A 22,131-nucleotide genomic window follows, 5' to 3' on the forward strand; every position below is an offset into this window, starting at 1 on the left:
TTGTTACAAGAACAATTCAACCATGTAATTAGTGAACACTAAACTATTGCCATGAATATTACTTTAAATTGAAGTCATTTAAAAAAAACAGACTTGGAAATGGCTTTTCCATGCATGCAGATCTTTGTGTCAATAAAACCCGGAGGAGATGTGACACTGGGAAAACAAAATCTGCAAGTTATTTTTGAAAATGTTGATTAGTGCATAAAGGGATGGTTCCTTTGTGGGAGGGTAGTGGGAAAAATTTCCCAGAAACCAAGACAATCAAGTAGCTATGAACAACCATCCTGGGAGATGGGTGAATTCATTGCAGGACGCTGAGCCCTCTCCGAGGGATCTTACCTTTGCAAGCACAGAAAGGAAATCCATCAATGGTGAAGTCTCAGAAGCTTCTACGTAGACCTTGATGATGCTGAAAAGACTGTTCACAAAACCAAGGCTTATCTAGGGCCAGAGAGAAAGAAAACAAGAGTAGGCACACACGGAGGGCTGAGGGATAAAAAAATTGATGAACCTCAAATATCATTCTTACAAATGCTTCCCATTTCAAATTCACCTCCTAGCAAAATATCAAAGATTTATTTTACTCTCCTCTTAAATTTTATATATATATATATACATATATATATATTAAAAGTAGGGTAGAGAGCAAGAAGGATTTATTTTTAAAGACTTATATATATTATATATAATATTACAAGTTTTTATAAGTTTTTTTATTAGACTTTTTATTATATTTATTTTTAAAGACATATATATTATAATTTTTTATTATATTTATTTTTAAAGACTTATGTATATAACATATTATATACATATTATAAGTCTTTAAAAATAAATCCTTCTTGCTATCTCTCTACCCTCCTTTTTGAAAGATACTGTTCACTTACAATATATGTGAGAAAAGGATCTTCGCTTAAAATATAAACATTTATAGAGATGATGGAGATCTTAGGAATATTTCTACTTTCTTAAATAGTCGTGGAAAAATAAAAAGTGAGGGTTAAGGAATATCTACAATCTCTTGGAAAATGTTGGTGGATGTTTAGCCATCCTTATAAATCTGAACTTCTAATTATCAGATTATGTGAGGATAGAAGATGTAATAAAGCATATTTCAATTTCCATTTAGGAATACAAGTCCTGTGGATGCACCATGCATGAATTTTCAAGATCATCTGGTGAATTTTAACACGTCCCTACTTCCTAGTTTGGCTCACCTGAGTTAACTCCTCCAGGTTTGCAAAAAGTCTCCATAGATCCACATCCAAGAGATATTCATGAATTTGCAGATATTTTAATGTATTCATAAAGATCTTCAAAAAAATAAATGTATATTACTTTTTGTTTTTAAATTTTGAAGCATGCCCTTTGCAAGAACTTTAAATATAAACCTTCTGGGTATAATCTTACAGAACAATGTAAATATCAGTATTCCCAAGGCTGAAGAATTACCCTCCATACAAATCATGACATTTAAGCTTCACAGAACACACGGGAGACGTGCTCTTCAGTGCGATGCTGCTCCCCGTGTGAGGCCTGAGAACATGTCGGTGGAACATGATCAGTCCAAATGGGCTTGCTGCTTCCTGGGGCCAAGAGTCCCAGAGGCCACCCTCTTGCCAACAGCCCTGACTAGAGAACAAAACAACTCTCCTTCTGTGTTCTCAATTATTCTTTCCTCTGCCAAAACTCCAATGTTCTTTACTTTCACAGAATTAGAAATGGAAAATTAGTGAGTGAAAAGCTGAAAAATGGTAGAACGTTTTGAGTTGGATCAAGGTATCAAATATTCATGAACACATGAAGGGAGTCTGGGTTATTATTACTTGATTTGATGCTTTCACATGACAGAGAAACTAGACAGCAAGGGAAGGAAGGAGAACCTTCATCCTCACAGATAAGCTGCTTGTTCTACAAACTGAAGAGAGAACAGCTAATGGGCAAGGAATACTGTGGATATATAGGATGGGCCACCTTCGAAGGGACAAAGAATTCTAAGGGTGAAAAGATGGGACAGGAGATGGCTAACCTTCTCTAGTTCCCATCCCCCAACATTTCATTAGTGCAGTGTAGAGGGTTCTTTTTTCTGGGGGGCAGGGTGGTGGTAATAGAGATTGAACCCAGGAGAACTTAACCCCAACCCTTTAATTTTTTGTTTTGATACAGGGTCTCACTAAGTTGCTTAGGGCTTTGCTAAACTGATGAGCCTGGCTTTTAACCTGTGGTCCTCCTGCCTCAGCCTCCCAAGCTGCTGGGATTACAGGCATGTGCCACCATGCCTGGCCAGTGTGTGGTTTTTGAACATGGATGAGACTTGCTTGAAGGTCTTGTTAAACTGGACCTTCACCCCCAGAGTTCTTGATTTAGTTGGCCTGTGATGAATCTGAGAATATGCATCTAACAAGTTCCCAGGTGATTGGGATGTGGCTAGTCCGAAGGCCACATGTTCATTACCACTGATTTACAACTTCCCCAATCCTTATAATACTGATATCTGGAAACCTGACAGTGTCCAAACATTTAAAACAGTTAATTGTAAAAAAAAAAAAAAAAAAAACACCAAAAAACTAGAACTCATTATAATAGCTCAACTAGGACAATTTAAAAGAAATATTTTTTCCGCTTTAAAAAAAGATTCATTGCTTTACAGAAAATTTTTCCATTTTTTAAGAAATACTGAGTTCTCCAGTGTATTTATTCTACCATTTGAGTTACAAATTTTCAATTCATAAGCAACTTTGGGAAACCTGTTGATTGGTTGATTGTGAAAAGGGATGTACATAGTACATATATATCTAAATACCCTGGGGCATTTGAAAATACACCTTTTTAAAAAAATATTGGGGATTAAACCTGGGGGTGCTTTACCACTCATCTGTGTCCTCAACTTCTTTATTTATTTATTTATTTTTTTTTGAGACAAGGTCTTGCTAAGATGGCTGAGGCTGGTTTTGATCTTGTGATCCTCCTACTTCAGCCTCCTCCTTTGCTGGGATTATAGGTCTGATGAAAATATGCATTTTCTTAAGCCAAAAATGACAGTTTGGAAAGTTGGGCAGCTTACAGTGGGATGGAAATTTTTGTGCTATTTAGTAGGATAAGGGAGGTGCGTTGCTCAGGGGTTAAAGCTCTGCCGCGATCATTTGCTGGTTACCATGGGGTTGGGGTGCCCTTCCCTGACCGCAGCCTAGTTTTTACCTTAGTATCTTCTCCTCCCCAGAGAGCACACATGCCACATCTTACTCCCAAGGGGTGGGCCTGGATTACCCTAGGTCAGTTAGCATCCCTTCCTTATCTAGCTAGAGTAGTGGGTTTAGTGGTGAGCACCTGATCTATGCTGTCCAATCAGTATGGATCTCAAGATTCAGGCCATCCATGCAAGAAGATCTCTCTCTCTCTACTTGCTTCCTCTTCCTCTCTCTCTCTCTCTCTCCATGAGTTCAAGGTCAGCAGCCATTTTTTGAGACTGAGAGAAGCCAGTCATGGGAGGAGGCTGATGCCACAGAAGGTGGGAATGAAAGATGAAAAGAAATGTGGTCCCTGGTTTTGAGTTCTTTGATCACCCACTCTTGAATTCTCTCCCACCCCTGAACTTCACAGGCACAGGAGCCAGTAAAATCCCGTATATTTGAAGCTAGTTCTCTGTTACCTTTTCCTATAAGCATCCTAACCAATATGGACTCTGAGTTTCAGTTTGTGGTTTAAATTTTGCTAAGTAAGGTACTTGGTGCAGTGACTGTCAATAAATCTTACTGATAAAAAAAAACAACTGACACTCGCACGTAGCACTTAACAGATTTCAAAGGAAACACTTTGATCACCACCATGATTTAGTGCATAGCTAGAGGTGGCATAGTCACTCCCTTTTTATAGCTTAATACGGGGATCATCAAACTATTGCCTGCAGGCTGTAAATCTGCACTGCCACCTGCTTTTGTGAAGTATGTGGTACTGTGATCTTGTCGGTCATGAATATTCCTTGACATATTATCTGTGCCGTTTTTGCACTGCGATGGCAGAATTGAGTAGTTAAAACAAACACCATGTGGTCTGCAAAGGCTGAAATATCTACTATTTGGATTGTTCTGGTTTCAATGTGTTCCTTGAAATTCATGTGCTGGGAACTGAATCCCCAATGCAACAGTGTTCCGAGGTGGGCCCCAAGGGGAGAGGTTACCAGGGCTCTGCTGCCATGAATGGATTAGTGTTGCTAACATGGAGAAGGTTCATGATCACAAAGTTGTTATGACAGTGAGTTTCCCTCTTTATGGCCTCTCTTGCCATATGATGCCTTCTGTCATTTTATAAGGCATCAAGAAAGCCCTGAACAGATGCATTTCCTCATCTCGTATCCCAACCTCCAGAAGCATGAGCCAAATACATTCATTTCTTTTCCTTGACAGATCACCCAGTGAGATTGTGTTACAGCAACACGAAACAGGCTAAGATAAGGATCTTTACTCTAAATGTCTGCCAACCTCTGGTTTAGGGTATGGAGGACTAGACTTTTCAGCAGTTACATGAGAGTTCAAAGGCAAATTCAGGGTTTGAACTCAGGTCTCCCACGATAGTGCTTTTTTTTTGCTGTGAGCGCCCAGTGCTGTGGGCAGGGGCAACCTTGGTAGTCACATGGCCTCTCTTGTCCTACGGTCTTGGAAGAAAGCTGCTCCCTTTTCTCCTTGCTCTATGGTTCTTCTATAAGGAATTCTCTGCTCTGAGTCCCCCCTAGATCACATCCAGCGCCCATTCACACAGAGGATATCACGATGGTACTGCGTATTCTGATGGCACTACGTTACAAGCGGATGACGGCTCTGGAAATCTGCGACTGTGCCCTGCAGCTGACCAAAGCATTCACCTGGCACTTGTTTGGGAGGAAGCAAGAGCTCTGGGCCAGGAAGCCACCAAGGATGGGATAGGTTGCCTTGATGGTAGCTGTGAGCTCCTGGATTTAAGGATGTGTGAACACAGGTGAGATTTGGATAGTAGATGGGGAGCTGGGGGTGATTTATTAGGTCTCCCTCAATCCTGAAAAGATGGGTTCAAGAAAAGAATGGAGAGACAACTAAGTAGTAGCTAAACAAAAAGGAACAATGAAGAAAATGTTCTTCAAAATCCTGAGAAAGGGGGGGAAAAATCTCTTGACTTGCTTTTATTTTATTTTTTTTTAGCATGGAAGAGATAAGTAAATTCCCAAAGAACCAAATTGATATTTTTCATGTATTATCAAAATGAAAGCCTGTGTTACCATCTTAAGGACCAATAAATGGTCCAAGAAATAAGTGCATTCACTCGTGAAGAGTTCCCACACAGCCTCTTGCTGCTTTCCCAAGTCTGATCCATCAGGGGGGAGTTTCTGATGTGTTTCCATGACTTCAGTCCAGGTCTTATCCTGTACGTGGGGAGAAAAGAGAGAACAACACATTCCGCCCCCCGTGGTTGACCTGCCTGCCGTCTGCTTTCCTTGCAGTGTGGTAGGGACCCTGCAGGCCCCCCGTGTCCCTGTTGGCAGTGGCTCCTCAAGCTACAAACCACAGCTTCTCCTTGTGGCTGGAGAAAGCCAGTCCTCCTGACGCAAAGCATGGGAGTTTCAAACGCAGAGAAATTCAAGCTGACGTTGCTTGGAAGGTTGCGTGAGAATTTTACAACCTCCAAGATCTGAGAAGCCTGATTCCAGGTTCTGCTGGCAAAGCTCATTGAAATGAACTACTGAAGAATCGAGAAATGAGAGTTTTAAGACTCGACGAGACCTTAGAAATTGATTTATCCCAAACAACTAACTTTGCAAAGGAGGTTCTGAGGCCAAGAGGGGCAAACGGTTGATACAGCTAGAGTCATTTGTCCCTTAAGGACAGGAGATGTTCTGGGAAGTGTGCTGTTGGCTGATTCTGTAGCTGTGTGAACCGCAGCTTGTACTTGCACAGACTAAGGGGGTGACGATGTCACTAGGCCCTCGTGAGGAGACCCCCAGAGGTGTGGCCTGCTATTGACCAACACGTCATTGTGCGGTGCTGGGCTGCCTTAATTCTTCCTTAGGGCTTCATGACCTGCCAGAGGCTCTCATTCCCATGACCTGATGGCAGATAGAGTGACTTTCCCCAGGTCTCAGTGTCCTGCCCAGCCCTGGGCTCCTCCCCTGTGCCAGCTGTACTTTGACAACTTAAAATAATGACCAAGAAAAGACAAAGGAAAAGCTGTGCCACTTGGTAAGTGACATGCACCCTACCTTAAAGTGGCAGAACTCGTAGCCCCTGAAGTCTGTGATCTTCATGGAGGACAGGCAGTTTTCCAGCTCGGCGACCAGCTTGTGTTTGTCTTTGCTCTGCTTAAAGAGGAATAGAAACAGGGTTTTCAAATGTGAATTCTCTTTCCTCACTGTTCTCTACTATACTGGTTTCCCTATGATTTTCATGAGATTCCCCCCAACACCTTTCTTTTCCTTTTCACACTGTAGTTTCCACATATGAGAGAAAACATATGATCCTTGACTTTCTGAGTTTGGCTTATTTAACTTAACAAAATGTTTTCAAGTTCCACCCATTTTCCTGCAAATGACATAATTTCATTCTTCTTTGTTAGCCTAGTACTTAGAAGGAGTTTAAGTATAATTTCAATTTATTTTGTGGTCATTATCTTTTCAAGTTTCTGTTTCTTTCCTATTTCTGTTTTATTGGGTACCAACTTCAGCATCCGGTATTTTTTTGAAATTTGATATTTTTCTAGAAATGTAACCATGTCATTTTGGTTTTTGACTCAGTAGATTAGATGATTATTCATATTTATGACTTTTAAAATCATTTTATGTGTATCATTAAATATTGTTTTCTACAAAAAAATAAAATGTGAATTCTCAAGGACATGGTATCGGTAGCTTCAGCAACTTTAGTTGATTCTCTGATGTTTGTGAGAACAACTAAACCTCTAACAGACCCAGCCATGTTTAGGCATGAAGACTTCCGATGCCTTTTTTTTTTAAAATTTTTGCTTTGTTATATAAGACAGCAGAATGCATTACAATTCATATTGCACAGATAGAGCACAATATTTCATATGTCTGGTTGAACACAAAGTAAAATCACATCCTCATGTCTTCTTTCATGTACTTAGGGTAATGATGACCATCTCATTCCACCATCTTTCTTACTCCTATTCCCTTTCTGAGCTATAGTCAGATTCCTAGGACCACGGAAGAGCTGGTGGCAGAGGCTCATGAGAATTGTCTATTGTAAATCTCTCCTCTCACTACTGGGAAAAAGAGCAAAGAATGGTCTTAGAATCAACAGAGGGACCCAAGTCTAGTGCCCACCTCTGGTTGATACCTGTCCTTCACAATTTCAACTTTCTGGACTCTGGACTGTAGGACATTTGCATAAGAAAGTGCCTCTGGCCTGTCAGTTCAACCCCTCAGTTGGCATCTGACTAAATAAAACTCACAGTGTTAAATGGACTTGGCCAACACGATGATTCTGTGCTAAAGAACTCCAGAACAGGAAAAATGCTAGTTTCCTTAAAATGGAGCTGCCCACTTTTTGCTGTTTTAGTTTTTATTCTTTTTTAATTTGTTCTTTTTAGAGGTACATGACAGTAGAATGTATTTTGACGTATCGTACATCATGGAGTATAACTTCCCATTCTTGTGGTTTTACATCATACGGAGTTACACTGGTCATGTATTCATATATGAACACAGGAAAGTGTTCATTCTAATGTCTTTCTTATTCCTATTCCCCTCCCTTCCCTTCATTCTCTTTTGTCTAATCCAATGAACTTCTATTCTTCCCTCCTCCTCACTTATTTTGAGTTAGCACACACATATCAGAAAGAACATTTGGCTTTTGTTTTTTTTGGGGGGGGGATTGGCTTATTTCAATTAGGATGAGAGTCTACAGTTCCATCCATTTACCGGAAAATGCCATAATTTCATTCTTCTTTATGGCTAAATAATATTCCATTGTGTATATGTAGCACAATTTCTTTATCTATTCATCCATTGAAAGGCACCTAGGTTGGTTCCATAGCTTAGCTATTGTTAATTGAGCTGCCATTAACATTGATGTGGCTGCATTACACAGTCTTTATTCTTGTTTTAGAAATCTGACTTCAGGGCTGGGGTTGTGGTTCAGTGGTAGAGCACTTACCTAGAACATGCGAGGCACTGGGTTTGATCCTCAGTACCACATAAAATAAATAAATAAAATAAAGGTACTATGTCCAACTATAAATAAAAAAAAAACCTGACTACAAAGATAATGTGATTATTGCAAAGAAAATTTGAAAAGCAAAAACACAATAAAAATTAAGGCTACTCATAATCCCCACCATCAGATAATCATTTTTATGATGATATTCATAATTAACTTTAAGGGGTGTCATATTTACATGTCTTTCTATAACTTTTTTATTTTTCTTTTTCATAGCTTTATATAGGTAAAATTGAAATACAGTCAGTAAAATGCACATATTTGAAGTATATAATTTAATAAGTTTTGACACATATGTAACCAATACAATCAACGTAAAAAGCATTGCCATTACTTTTTTTTTAAATTTGAAATTACGTGAACTGTTTCCTGCATAATTTATTATGTTAAAAATCAATCACCTTAGGATATATAGAAGCCCCCCTTACATCATCTATTTCAAAATTAAATGGAGCACTTATAAATATCTCAGAGGTCAAGGAAAAAAGCCCAAGAGAAGTAAATAAAAAGTGCTTTGAACTAAGTGATAAAAGCTTACAATATCAGGATCTGTGGGATGCAACAGTACTCAGGTGAACATTTATAACTTAAAGTACTTGTATCAGAAAAAAATTAGAATCATAATCAAATTATTTTCCAATTATGCAGTAGGAAGGAAAAAATAAGAGTAGGAGCCAAAATATATGAAATAGAGAAGAAATAACACAGCTAAACTTTAATAAAGATCAAACAAGCCTAATCAAGGAAAAAGCAAGAACATAAAAATGAATATGGATGGAAAGGGAGCTATCAAAATAACCCTACAGATGCTAAAAATAGACTAAGGGAATATTGCAATTGTATTCCAACATCTGTGATAGCTTACATAACACAATAACTTCTATATTAGAGAAGGATCCACGTGCTGCTGAGAAGAAAGTGTATTCGGTCATTGATGAATGAAATATTCTCCACATGTCGGTGTAACTTGATTTTAAAAGGTGATCTGTTAAGAGCATTTCCTTGATTCAGTATTCTATTGCAACAGCAGAAACTGCCCACATAAGCAGTTTGTGTTATCATTCAAACTAGGAAGAAACTATCACAGAACTGTGTATAGGGCTTTCTGAGGCCAACTTGGCTGCATTTCAGTGGCATGTTTATCACAAATAATTTCTCAGCTTGCTCTCTTGCCTCTGGGTGCAGGATGCTGGCAGGGATCTGAAGAATTTGGTGCCAAGGAATCAACGTTAAGGACATGAGAAGGCATGGGCTCTCTGCTGCTGTGGGGCTGAGAGGGGACCCTGGGATGGGTTCAGAGTGTGCTGAAGCCTGTGGCTGGTGTCTCAGGTCGGATGGGAGCACAGACTGAGGAAATCTATTGTAGATTCTTTAGCCTCCACAGTAGCAAAGGAATCTTGGAGCCAGTTGGGGACCTCCTACAGAAATTGAGACATATGCCTTTTGTTGATGTCTGAAACCATAGCGACTGTGTGTTGTGGCAATAAAAAAAAAAATCAGCAGCCAGTTGGAAAAGACAGAAATTGAGACAATGGGAGCAGCCTTGGAGTTGTGGGGGAAGTGGGCGCGAGTTCCGTTCCCTGAAGGGCACTCGCTGTGGCTTGCCATGGGTTTGACCAAACCTCCTGGTCAAAGCCCGGTGGTGGCTATGCCAGGGAGAGGGAAGGAGAAGCTTCCTCCCGTGGACACAGTAACTTTTTAAAGTCACAGACTCACCTAGCTCCTTGCTGCTGCTTCTATGGCAGCCTTAGCTAGGAGAAGAGAAGCACCGGGAGAGCATTTGAGAGGAGATGGAGGATGGAGAAAAGTGAGAAGCCACGGTAGATTCTGGGTTCTCAAATTTAGTCCCTCAGAGGTAACTGGGATGCGAACTTGCAGTAGACACTGGTGACATGGAACTAGAGGGAAACTGAAGATTAAGACAGAGTATCTACATTTCAAGAATAGTTTGCAAAGAGTGACACTGATTCAGTGAGGACAGACAGGATCTTTAATAGTGCTGATGACAGAAAGGAGGAAGGAGTGTTCAGGTCTGCTGATGGAGACCCCCCACAGTTAGAGGAGAGCTATGATGTCAGGGATGGAACAGACTGAGAGCCAGACTGCCTGAGACGGCTAGAGACAAAGCTCGGTTTTCAGATTATTCAACCTCTCTGAACCTGTTTCCCCATTTGTGAAAAGGAGGTAAGAATGTTACCTACCTTGTTGGATTGTTGTGAGAATCTGAGTGCATGTATGTAAAACCAGACATGAACAGACAAGGATATATGTAAATAGAAACAGTGCCTGGTGGCCTGGTAATGTGGTAGCCTTGCTTTAGCTTTATTACTAATATTTTTTATTGATAGGAAGAAAGGAAGGAGGGAAGACAGGCAGGTAAGAAAAGGAAAATCTGTAAAAGAAGTGTGCAATATTGATGTGGATTATCCTTCATTAGGATATGAATCACTTGATAAGGCTCAGAGGATGAAGAAAGGAAAGAGACGTATTGATTTTAAGGGAAACGGATATTGTGTCGCTATGGAAATGGGGCTTCGAGCAATGAACTTTCCTTCATTGCTGAGAACCTTTCTCAAAGACATTTTGTCATTTCACAAGTCAGCCCTCTGTTTCCACAGGTTCCACATTCATGGATTCAGCTAATCACTGACCAAAAATATTCAAAGAAAAACTGTCTGTTCCAAACACGTGCAGACATTTTCTGGTCATTATTCCCTGAATGATGCAGTATAGCAAATATCCACATAGCATTTACATAATATTGGGTATTATAAATAATAGAGATGATTTAAAGTGTATGGGAAGATGTGCTTAGGTTATACGCAAATGCCATGCCATTTCATATAAGGGACCTGAGTCTTCTTTTTTAGTGTCTCTCCATCACTGCCCCCCCACCCCACCCCAGAATGCAAACCACTTAGCATCCCCAATTTACATATCAGGCCTGACCTTCTCAACTGGCATCTTAGATGTCTATGGCCCAGTACTTGGCGCATAACAGTCACCCAATACACATAGGGACATGCTGCTTCTTTATGGGGAAAGAAGGGCCTGATCTCAACAGCTTTAGGACATCCTGCCTGGGCCAAGGTCTTTGCTTCTGAAGGAACATGTCTCCTGGAGCTTCCTTGACCTTGAGGTGCCCTCAGGAGGGCCACGGGGAAGTGACCCCCTTCTGGGACCTCAGACCTGACTAGTGACCAGCCCTGCCTCCGTTCACACCAGGAAGGTGCTCAGGAGAGGCTGCCCTGTCTCAGACCTACCAGGAAATGGAGCACATCCCTGAGTGGCTGAAGACAACAGCCTCAGTGACAATGGTGTCACCCTGTTATCGACAGGTTATGATTTGCAAATTGCAATATTCCGATCACATTTTGTATGAACGTTTATATTTCTGAAAACCAACCATGTGAAAGTCCATCGTAAATCTGACTGTGAAAATAAGTCGTGTCGGGGGCCATCCTGCGCACGAGCAAAGCACCCTCCTCAGCCCTGAGTGATGAAGGTACTGAACTGGCATCGCAGGCCACGTAGTGTGCGAAGCAAGTGGGCCTTACCTTGGCTTGGCAAGGAAGGGCTTCAGCCCTGGGCTTGAGCATTACCCAAAGGGATTGGGCAACCCCCTTTCTGAAATTCTATCTCCTGCATTATTTGGGTGGAATATTCTATGGAATGTCTTTTCCCTAATAAATAGAGGGGTTCTGGGGACACTTCTTTCTCTCTTGCCTTCCAGCAAGGAAGAGGACCCTTGAGGTCACAGAGCAGTCCCACCCTTGACCTGAGAAACTCATGTCTGTGTGTTGTGTGGTTTCTTCGTCGTTTTCTTAGCTTAATGTTGCAGCCAGCACCTTTGCACCCAGCTCATCTCATCGGCCCAGCCGGTTGGTGGGAAAGTAGTTTTCCAAACTCTAATTAAAAAGACTACTATTACTACTACAGCCACTCTTGATTGCTTACTAGTGCTCAGCTCTGGGGGATGCTCCATGTATGTCACGATTCCCTTATCACAACCACTCTGTGGGGCTGGCATTGTGACTTTCCACCTTTTATGGGGGAGGGGGGGACCTGAAGCTGAGGAAAGTGTATCAATGGGCCAAGGTCCTGGGGCAGGAAGTAAAGCAGCTGGGATTGAAACCTCAGGGGGATTTCAATTTAGCTACTGGACTTAAAAGGCATGTCAAGACGACATGTGTCCATAGAACCACTGCAGATGTCAGCAACCGGTGATAGATTGACTGGAGAGGCCATGCGGGCAGGTTTTTAACAGAACAAGGCACAGTGACTTCCCATAAGGCCTCCCAGCTGCCGGCTGCCATATACAGGTCTCAAAACTGGTACTGCCAGAGGCCAACACCAGTCTTTTCCCTTTCTCCAGAAAACAGGAGTTGGGGTGCAGTCATGATCATGAACAGTCCCCCCTCTACCCACGGCCTGCCAGGAAAGGCTTGACTTGTCCTAGGCCCTAAGGACTCGGGGACTGCTGATTCAGATTTATTACTCTTCAATAATTGACGGAACCAAGAACAAATTTAAAAACCCACTAGGATGAATCCAACAGACTCTCCCAGAAATAGAAGTGTATTTGTGGAATCGGTTTCTGTAATACCTCATGAATTTTTTAATGTTCCCAGTATATATATGGCGCTGCCTGCAACCCGGGGCACACACTCATGTAAGTTCTACTTCACAGGCGGATGGGGGTGTGTGTGCATCCTCAGTCATACCAGGGTATATAAATTCAGTGTTGTGAAGCATCACCATGTTAGAGTTGCTTCACGTCTTTGCAGAACTCATTAACTGCTGGCAATTAGCACTGTTTTGCTGCACAAAATGACACCATTTGGCATGTTCTATCGCCAATACTGTGGATGTGATGATATCATTTACATTTCATGTGCCATCTGCTTTTAGGCAGAGAGAAAGCAGAATAAAAAGACTCTTCAACCGTTTCTTACTTTCTTAGCTACAGGAGGCTTAATTAAAAACAAAAAATGACAACGTGAGACACTTACCACTCCTCTCTTGGAGAAAGGCCATCTTGGTTTCTTGGATTCTGGTGGGTGAAATAAAAGCAAACATGTTGTAACTCAGAGCAACTGGTGACAGATCCTTGCAGTGCTTCGTGAAGCTTCCTTTTTGAAAATAAGCCAAACAGAATTCATCCTGCTTTCATTCTTTTGAAAATACATAGAATGAATATTTATATTTTTGCAAAGGAGTGAATGATGCAGTGTCTGACCTGGTTCTGCTGCCTAAAGATGAATCATGCAGGTACCAGGAATTGAGCCCAGGGGTGCTTAACCACTGAGCCACATTCTCAGCCCTACTTAGCATTTTATTTAGAAACAGGTTTTCTCTGAGCTGTTGCTTAGGGCCTCGCTAAGTTGCTAATGCTGGCTTTGAACTCACAATCCTCCTGCTTCAGCCTCCCAGAGCTGTTAGGATTACAGGTCACACACCTGGCTCATGCAGGTCTTTACTAGGGTATTGTTTAGATTCCTTTCCATTATCACTTGGGGAAAAATCTATGAACTGCAATAAAGTTGTTGAGTAATGGGCTGGGGAAATAGCTCAGTAGAGTGCTTGCCTCGCTTATATAAGGCCCTGGATTCAATCCTTAGCACCACATACATACACACAAAGATGTTAAGTAATTATTAAAGAATCATAATGCTTTTGGGCTGAAAGGGCTGGGCCCTCATTCTTATGCCATATTCCACCACACAGACTTCAATCACCTGACCAAACTTGAGACTCAGTTTCTATCAACTCAGGAATCCCCAGATGCTGTTAAATGAGGATTCCTGAGATAGGGGACATCAACATGACATCACCAATCTTTATATGTTGTCTTGTTGCCATTGGTCACCATCCAAATCATCTTTAGGAGTGGCTTTGGGATGAGAAGAGAGTCATTGTTCAGTCACACATTTTTTTGGTGACCAGGAAATAAAGATATTTTGAGCCTTTTCTGATCTTTTGGTTTTTATGTTATTTCTGCTGCTCAGAAAAAAAAAAAGCTGGAAATTCCCTCTTCGATTTATAGGATGTTCTGACCACTCGGTATAGAAAATAGAAGTCGTATAGGTCTGTCTTTCAGAAGTCTGGTTCACTGGGGGTGTCTTTTGAATGTTCAATCAAACAGAAGTAATTACAACATTCACTCATAGGATGTGCTTGAGGGACCTGCTCTACTGTAACCTTGGATGAGACCTAATCTGCCCAGCTGAGTATCCTCTCATTTATTATGACCACATTATTGATCTTTATAAATGGGAGAGTAGGTAAAATTTCCTGTAGGGACAAATGAGATTCTCTATACTTAGCCCTCAAATGACTAGTGGTAAATTATGCAATTTGAAATGCAATATTTGGGATCCTTGGCAAATTTCTCTCCTCTTTTTTTTTTCTAATTTTGAAAATAATTCTGAATACTTCATAAATATTCAGAAAAAGGTTTGAATGAGTCTTTATTAAAACCACAATCTTTCATTATCTATCTTAAATATTATCTTTGCTGAGTTAAGCTACTTTAATAGTATCTGAAGGTGGCACATATGTGCATCCAAGCTTGAGAGACCCTGCCATAGACTGTGAACTTGGAACATGAGACCTCTATTCTAAACACCTTGAGGAGCGGGCTTGGTGGGTGGTGGTAGAGAACGTTGCTTGTCTTCTGTACTATGTGGTGCCTGCTATGACCCCAGACGCACAACTTACAAAACAGCTAGTATGAAATGGAAGCATCACACAGCCATCATGACCTTGCTCCTCACTGTAGTGTTCCTCAAACTTCAGCTGGTACCAGAGCTTTGCAGAAAGTGAATTGCCAGACACCACTCTCAGAGTTCCTGATTCAGTATATATGGGATGGGACCCCAGAAGCCAGATTTCTCACAACTTCTTGGGGTGGGGGAATGCCAATCCTGCTGATTTAAGACCAGCCTTGGGAACCCCTGCTCTAGTTGTGCATGAGTGTGAGTGTTTATGAAGCATCATGAATCGTGTACTAACCTATGCTAAGAATACACTGGGTTCAGAACTACTTCTGCCTTGTAGGGGTGGGTGCTGAACACCCCCATTTCCCCTTGGTTTGGTTATTTGCCGTGTGGTAGCATAGGGGACAATAGATGTTGGTCCTTATGTGTTGTGCCACAATAGATAGTAGCTGTGGAAGAGATCTACACAGAATGAAGAGCTGTTCATTCTTCTGTATTCCTGGGGCTTCTGCATTCCACATCCAGAAGGCTACATCTGCCCATGGTAGGTGACTGATACAGACTGGTGGAAAGAGCTGGGGACCAGAATTCTGGGGCTTAGATCCATTCCCTGGACACTAACCAGCTCACATGGTGACTAGGTTGCTTCTCCTTCTTGGGTCTCACTTTGCACAGATGTGAATAAGGAATGAGCTTGATTATTTTCAGACTATTTTACCAGGTATCCAAGGTTTCTGGGGATTGCCTGGTGTGAGTCTTTGGGGTCTACTAAGATTTAGTCAATGCAACTTGACCTAGATCTGTTTTATACTTTGGATTGTCATGAAGTCAGGATTTTTAGGTAAAACACCCAGCTAGGAATAAAACCAGCTTAAAGCTACTATTATGGACAATCTGTAGGCCTCATTTTTAGCTATGAAAGACTTCAATTTTCTTACCCTCAGAGCCATGAGGAAAGCACCCTGAACAACTGCTCTTTTCTTTCACAGAGGAATCAGGGCTAAAGCTGCCTTTCCCTGTTAGACACTAATCTGTTCTACCACCTTTGCTCCCCGCTGGGACCATTCTGGTTGGAAAGGACCAATGTGAGGCTGAAGTTCAGAAGTGGGTGGGAAATAAGCTTTGTAACAATTATTGGCAAGCTGCCCATCATCCCCCAGTGAGGACACTCTGGTCCAAAATGGTCACTGTCACTGGTGCTTGCTGTCTTGGGTCCTCAACTTGGAATAAATGATGACAAGAGGACATCGTGAGGGGAGACCCATGCCTTATCCATCTCTGTAAATGGAATGCCTAAAACCAAGACTGGGAGTCAGCTGCTTCCGGTCCTCCAGGCCTGGGTCTGTTCTAACTGGCGAGACTTCTGTTCTAACTGGTCAGTGCACGTGTTTCACACGTTTTTAACTATTGGGAACATCTTCCTGGCTTAGGGCATTCTCTGTCTCAGAGCAGGCATATCCTGAACATAGGCTGAATGAACGGGACCTGGATTCAGCAGCAGCAGTGGGTGGCACAGGTAATCCGCAGCTCCATCAGAAACCAGAAGGTCCCCGGGAAACACCTCGAGTCCAGGTAAGTTCAGCACCACAGAACTGCGCCTGCGCTCGTAGAACCTGTGCTTAAGAGAGGAGAGACGAGAGCTCAGGGCTGGAGTGCAGGTGGGATCACTGTTCAGACCCTCTCTGGTCAACATAGGCGTGGCTGCTCACCACCTGACATCTGTTCTCCTAGGAAAGTCTCAGGACCGCTTGAGGATCCAGGCACCGGTGGTCACAGTGACACATACAGACTACATTTACTGGCCACCTCTTTGGTCCTTATTGACCATTTATAATTTTAACTCATCCAAACCAGCAGAGGCCGTGTAGAAATATTAACATGAATGTATCTATTTGCTCTGATTGGGAAGGATACCAGGAGGAATTCCTAGTATCAATCACAGAAGTCTTGCCAAAGAGGCATACTGCCTCAGAAGTGAGTAGGATGGTAGAGGTGGCCTCTGGCACTCCTAGTAATCCAAAGCTAGTTGTTTGAAGCCGGCACTGTTATTTTTCTTAGAGAAAAATAGGAACTATTGCAGGAAAAGCTTAGCAAGTATATATATATATGCCTCTCTTTTCCTCTACTCTGTTTCATGAAATTTTCTGTCTGTTGGATGTTCACAAAATAAATAGTTTAAGTATCAGACACAGTGGGGAGAAAGTCCAAAGTCACCGGGCATTTACAAAGTGCTATTCAAGGAACACAACTGGAAGGGCGTCTGCCATGCCAGGAACTCGTCTGGTACAAAGAATCCTAGAGACTCTCCGTTTCCTCATCAGGACCATGCAGATATTTCTTTAGTCTATTCTACGGGGCAGAAGACCCAATTCCTTCTATTCACTGACAGATGTGATCTTGAAATTCTCTTTTACCAACCGACCATCTAGAATATAGGTGACTTCATGTAGATAGGGATTTTGGCTAATCCAAAGCAGAAGTAGTCATACAGAAATGTCAACTCCAACGCTGAGGAACTGCCCAGGAAGTTGAGAGTTCAGGTTTGTCGTGCCCCTTTAGTTGTTATGATTTTGTTCATTGTCCTGTGGCACCCCTGTCTCCCCTGCCTCCCAGTTAGCCATGCCTGGCACTCTATGAGTCTCTTAGTGCAGTTCTTTCTCTGCGCCTTCCCCTTTCCTACCTGCCTATTACTCTAGACCTACCATGTTTTTAACCAAGTCCCCTGGTTCTGACCTTCCCCGAGTGACAACTTTCTTTCTGCCTGTGCTTTCTCTCTTGCCTCTTAATTGTGCCATCTTGGATCTCACGGTTTCTTTCTTGTCTAGATGTCTGATGTTGGGGACTAGTCACATCCTTTCACGCCCATCATGCTGCTGACCAAAATCTGGTTTACTTCAGCACCTTCCGTGGAACTTATTATAAACACCCATCCCCACGCCCCACCTTTGGGATCTTGATTCAGGAGGACTGTGGCCAGCCCTGGTGTCAGTAGTTGGACTCAGTTCACCCTAGAAACTCACCAGAGTCAGAGAACAAACTAAATTTAAGGCTATAAATAACTTGGTATACACCTTTCCTTCCTTTGCATTTTAAGGATTATTTCAAATGTTTAGCCTTTGGCTAAAAAACCTTTCCAAACTGATAGTAGGACAAATTGTTTAGCACTTTCTAATTGGTAAACAGCTTAAATCCGGTAAATTTCTACAAAACATATAAAGAACGCCTCATCCTCTGCTGTCGGCATACTAGAAGTTTGCTGCTTTCTCCTGCTTGCTCCAAAGAGTCTTTGCCAATTCTCTCTGGGACCCACTGGGTCAGGCCCTCAGCATCTTGTCCATAGTGACACAGTCACCTCTTAACTTTTACCTTCAGCTGCATCTTTGTGATTCCTGTGCACAGTCACTGAACATGAGTAATCCACAATTTAAGTCCGACCTGGATCCCCTCTGCCTGCAGCAGCTCTTCATCTTATACCAGAGAAACACATTGTTCAGCCATGCACCCAGGCCTTCTGTGACACTCTTGATATTTTTTACTTGAAATTTTTTTTTTTCTGGAAATAGGGAATGGTTTGGAAATCCTAACAAAAATGGTGTTTTACACCTCTGTACTTTGGGAGTGTTTTGTCCCTTCTGACCCTCCCAAGCTTAATATGCAGAGATGCAGGCCCATGGGGTACCTATGTTAAGTAGCTTAAAAAGGAAATGCATAATAAAATTTGGCTCAGCTTCATTCCATTATCTATATTCTCTGGGGTTTTAAATTTGGTTTTACTTTCCTTTCTCTGCTTTTCTCAATGCTTGTAAATAAATGAACGTGAATGAATAAAATGATGAACGTGAATGAATGAAACAGTCCTCTGATGTCCTCCCTCATGGGAAGTGATTTATTTTATAAGGTGATTTTGTAGATTCATGTCTTATTTCCTCTATTATCCTAATCTCCTAGCTCCTGGTTTAAATCCCTCAACTTTGTAAGGGTTCAGTAAACATTGGTCAGGTAAATGGAACAATAACCAAACCTGTACAAGCCTAGAGCAGTGAGCATCCTTTTCCAGCACAAACTCCTGCAGAATGTGTGCTCCAGTGATGGTTACCTTCATACTGGTCCTTGGATACTCTCTGCACCACATGCCTCCATGCCTTGGTCAGGTAGTTCCCATCTGCCTGCCCATCTCCACTCTGTCTTACTGGCAAATTCCAGCATAGGCATTCTTCCCCCAGAAATCTTTTCTGATCCACTCAGGAAAGGTCAACTCTCTCCGCTGCCACTCAGAAAGATTTCACTGAAGTCTGTAACTGGGTCCTTTTTTTTTTTTTTTTTTTTGGTGCAGTGCTGGGGATTGAACCCAGGCCCTATGCATGCAAGGCAAGCACTATACCAACTGAGCTATATCCCCAGCCCTCTTACTGGGTCTTATGCATCAGAGAATCTAATCACTGAGCATGAAATCTGACACAGAGCAGGTATTCAAATAAGCTTGTTGAGTAAATACATATTGGCTGGTAGAATAAAATATTGACAGACTTCAAATGAATTTGGTTTTATATTCTGAATCATAAATAAGTAATTATATGCATATAGAAAAGCCAAATATAATTTGAGTCCCCCCTACCTCCCCACCTTAGGTCCCGTTATAGGTGGTTAAATTACCACTATCCATGTCTCTCTAGCCTGGGTAACTCTAGCAGAAGGGAACTGTTTGGGACCACACGGGTCAGGTTTGGAGTTGAATTTATACACATGGACCTGCCTGGTACAGGTTTTGAGACATGACCTTGGCTTTTTGTCTTTGTGGTCAAAACCCTGTGATGCTCATTCTGGGAGGTGGAGATGCCCCTGGAAAGGCATAACATAACCTGTGTGGATGTGAACATTTTTTTGTTCATCAAGAAGGCATAGGGTTAATAACAATATCAAGAACCATAGCTGTTACCATAGGGAGACCTAGGAAAACAATTAGAAAGAATTCTTGCCCCCTGTAATATGAAGAGACATGGATTGGTGCAGAATACGTGCTCTTGCATTCCGTGCCTGGTGATGAACTAGATTTCTGGGGACCTGAAAAAGACCCTGATCTGTGTCACATGGAGTTGCTCAAATCATTGGATTAATGATATCAATGCAAATAGTTGTAATGAGATCAACATGACTTTAAATTTAGGCCTCTTGTAGGTGTGAGAACACATACTTGGTTCCAAACTGACATCTCATTTTTGCTGTTCTAAATACCAGGATTGCTCCTTTTAAAAAGCAGCGTGCAGGCAGGATCATTGCCCTGGGTTCTGGATTGATTATCCCCTGGAAGTGAGCATTGTAATGAGTTCAGACTCTTCACCCACCTTCCCCAAACAAAATGATGTGTGCGTGGGGTAGAAGTGTCCTGGGTAAAGGCAGCAGGAAGCATAAATTTTAGAAATTTGATTTCTTCATGAGGAAATTAAACTAGGAAATAAAATAATAATAAATGCAAAATATTCAGGGTGTGGCTGGCAACCCACTGTCACTATGAAAGTACAGTGCAATCTATGCTGCCCTCCATTTGTTTGGAAAAACACAACTACAGAAATATCTTTGAGCAATGCATTTCTTGGTTGCTGTTTTCTGGTCTGATGCTTGGCTATTTTGATTCTTTGCTTCAGGACAAATTTCTGAATCCCTGGGGCTGTATAACTGGGTGCCTCACCTAGACTTTGCAGCCCTCTAGGGCTTGACACCCCTGCCTTGGCCTGCCCACCCCCACTCAGAAACCCCAAACACTAACCCTGAGTTGCGATGCCCCAAGCCGGTCAGATCCGAAGGGACTAGTCCCATGGTTTCAGGAATAATCTTGTCTCCCTCCTGGTACCAGAATATCTCCTTATTCTGTCCTCTGCTGCAGACCGGAGGATCCATGGTGTGGGCTGGGACAGAAACAATGCAGAGAATCCAGGGAATTCCCCCCACTGCTGATCAGGCCCTGAGCCCATGAGTCAACGCTCAACAATGAAGTTGCTCTGTTGTGTTGGTACCAGGAAAGTTTCTGGGTGCTAGAAATGTGCCCCCCAGTGGATGGACGCCCAATGCATACATTTTGTTGGTCTAGGTGACTATTACTCTTACAATCAGCCAGCAATTACTGAGCACCAGTTTTTCTAGGCACTTTGTTAAGTACCTACATGCATTATAGTCAGATGGATTTCTTACAAGTACCCTAAGAAGTGGACATTGTCATTCACATTTTAGACCAAAGGAAATCGAGGCTTAAAAAGATGGATAAAGAGCTGGGGCTGTAGCTCAATGGAAGAACGCCCACCTTGCATGTGTGAGGCACTGGGTTCCATCCTCAGCACCACATAAAAATAAATAAAGATACTGTGTCCAAGTACAAATAAAAAAAATATTTTTTTAAAAAAAGATGGATAAAGAACTTGCCTAAGGACACATTGTTTTAGTGAACGACAGAACCAGAATCCAAAATTCAAATATGAAGAACCAACACCAAAGGAATTTGTAAACAGGAAGAAGAGAAAGAGATATGGCCAATTATTGTAAAGGACAAATAGTTTGAAAAGCGGATATAATGATGGTAACTACTTTAGTGAAAGAAGGAGTATAATAGGTTGAATGGTGGCCACCCAAAAATATTTTAATCCTTAGAACCCATGAATGTGAATTTATTTGTCAAAGATGTCATTAAAGAGATGAGATTATTCTAGATTGTCAAGTAGGCTCCAAGTCTAATGCCAAGTGTCTTTATAAGAGATAGCTAACAAAGAGGCATAGAATAAAGAGAGAAGGTCATGTGAAGACAGGTGGACAGTGATTAATAATGTGACATGCTCACAAGCTCAGGAATGCCTGGTGAAGGGGCAGGGAAGGGTCCTTCCCTAGATTAGAATTTCAGATTTGTGGCTTCCAGAACTGAGAGGATACATTTTTATTGTTTAAAGCTACCTGGTTTGTGCTACTTCATTACAGCAGCCACAGGAATCCAATACTGGGGCCATGTAGTTGGGCTCAGGACTTAGATTCCTGATGTGACCTATATCATGTGTGACCTTAGGGTGTTGCTTCCTTGGGTCTCCATTTCCCTGTGTGGAAAAGAAATGTGGTGAGACCCTTTCCGTCCCTCGAGATAGAGGATTCAGTAGCATCATGCTCATTGTCCCTTCAGTGGGCAGTGGACGGGAGTGGTAATTATGGGGTAGTAATTTATCTTGGCAGAA

General features: G+C 41.9%; 1 protein-coding gene across 7 annotated transcripts in view; it reads right to left on the minus strand.

Moving 5' to 3' along the window:
- Window positions 1-22,131, minus strand: part of Plekhg7 (pleckstrin homology and RhoGEF domain containing G7) — a 65,284-nt gene that overhangs the window by 26,481 nt on the left and 16,672 nt on the right. For 4 of the 7 annotated variants that reach the window (XR_013440393.1, XM_078053028.1, XM_040280052.2 and 1 more), the window contains 6 exons: window positions 16,409-16,536; window positions 13,217-13,257; window positions 6,230-6,328; window positions 5,252-5,395; window positions 1,221-1,316; window positions 343-444 (listed from right to left, as the gene is read on the minus strand). Coding sequence is in view for 6 of the 7 variants with exons in the window: in XM_078053028.1 (XP_077909154.1) it covers window positions 343-444; window positions 1,221-1,316; window positions 5,252-5,395; window positions 6,230-6,328; window positions 13,217-13,257; window positions 16,409-16,536 (610 nt within the window). In the remaining variant the exon portion in view is untranslated. Of the gene's footprint in view, window positions 1-342; window positions 445-1,220; window positions 1,317-5,251; window positions 5,396-6,229; window positions 6,329-13,216; window positions 13,258-16,408; window positions 16,537-20,687; window positions 20,822-22,131 lie in introns of those variants that run through there. The other 3 variants (XM_021725819.3, XM_078053026.1, XM_078053029.1) reach the window with 3 other exon arrangements.

This window comes from Ictidomys tridecemlineatus, chromosome 6 (genome assembly GCF_052094955.1).
Source record: "Ictidomys tridecemlineatus isolate mIctTri1 chromosome 6, mIctTri1.hap1, whole genome shotgun sequence".
Classification (NCBI taxonomy): Eukaryota; Metazoa; Chordata; class Mammalia; order Rodentia; family Sciuridae; genus Ictidomys; species Ictidomys tridecemlineatus.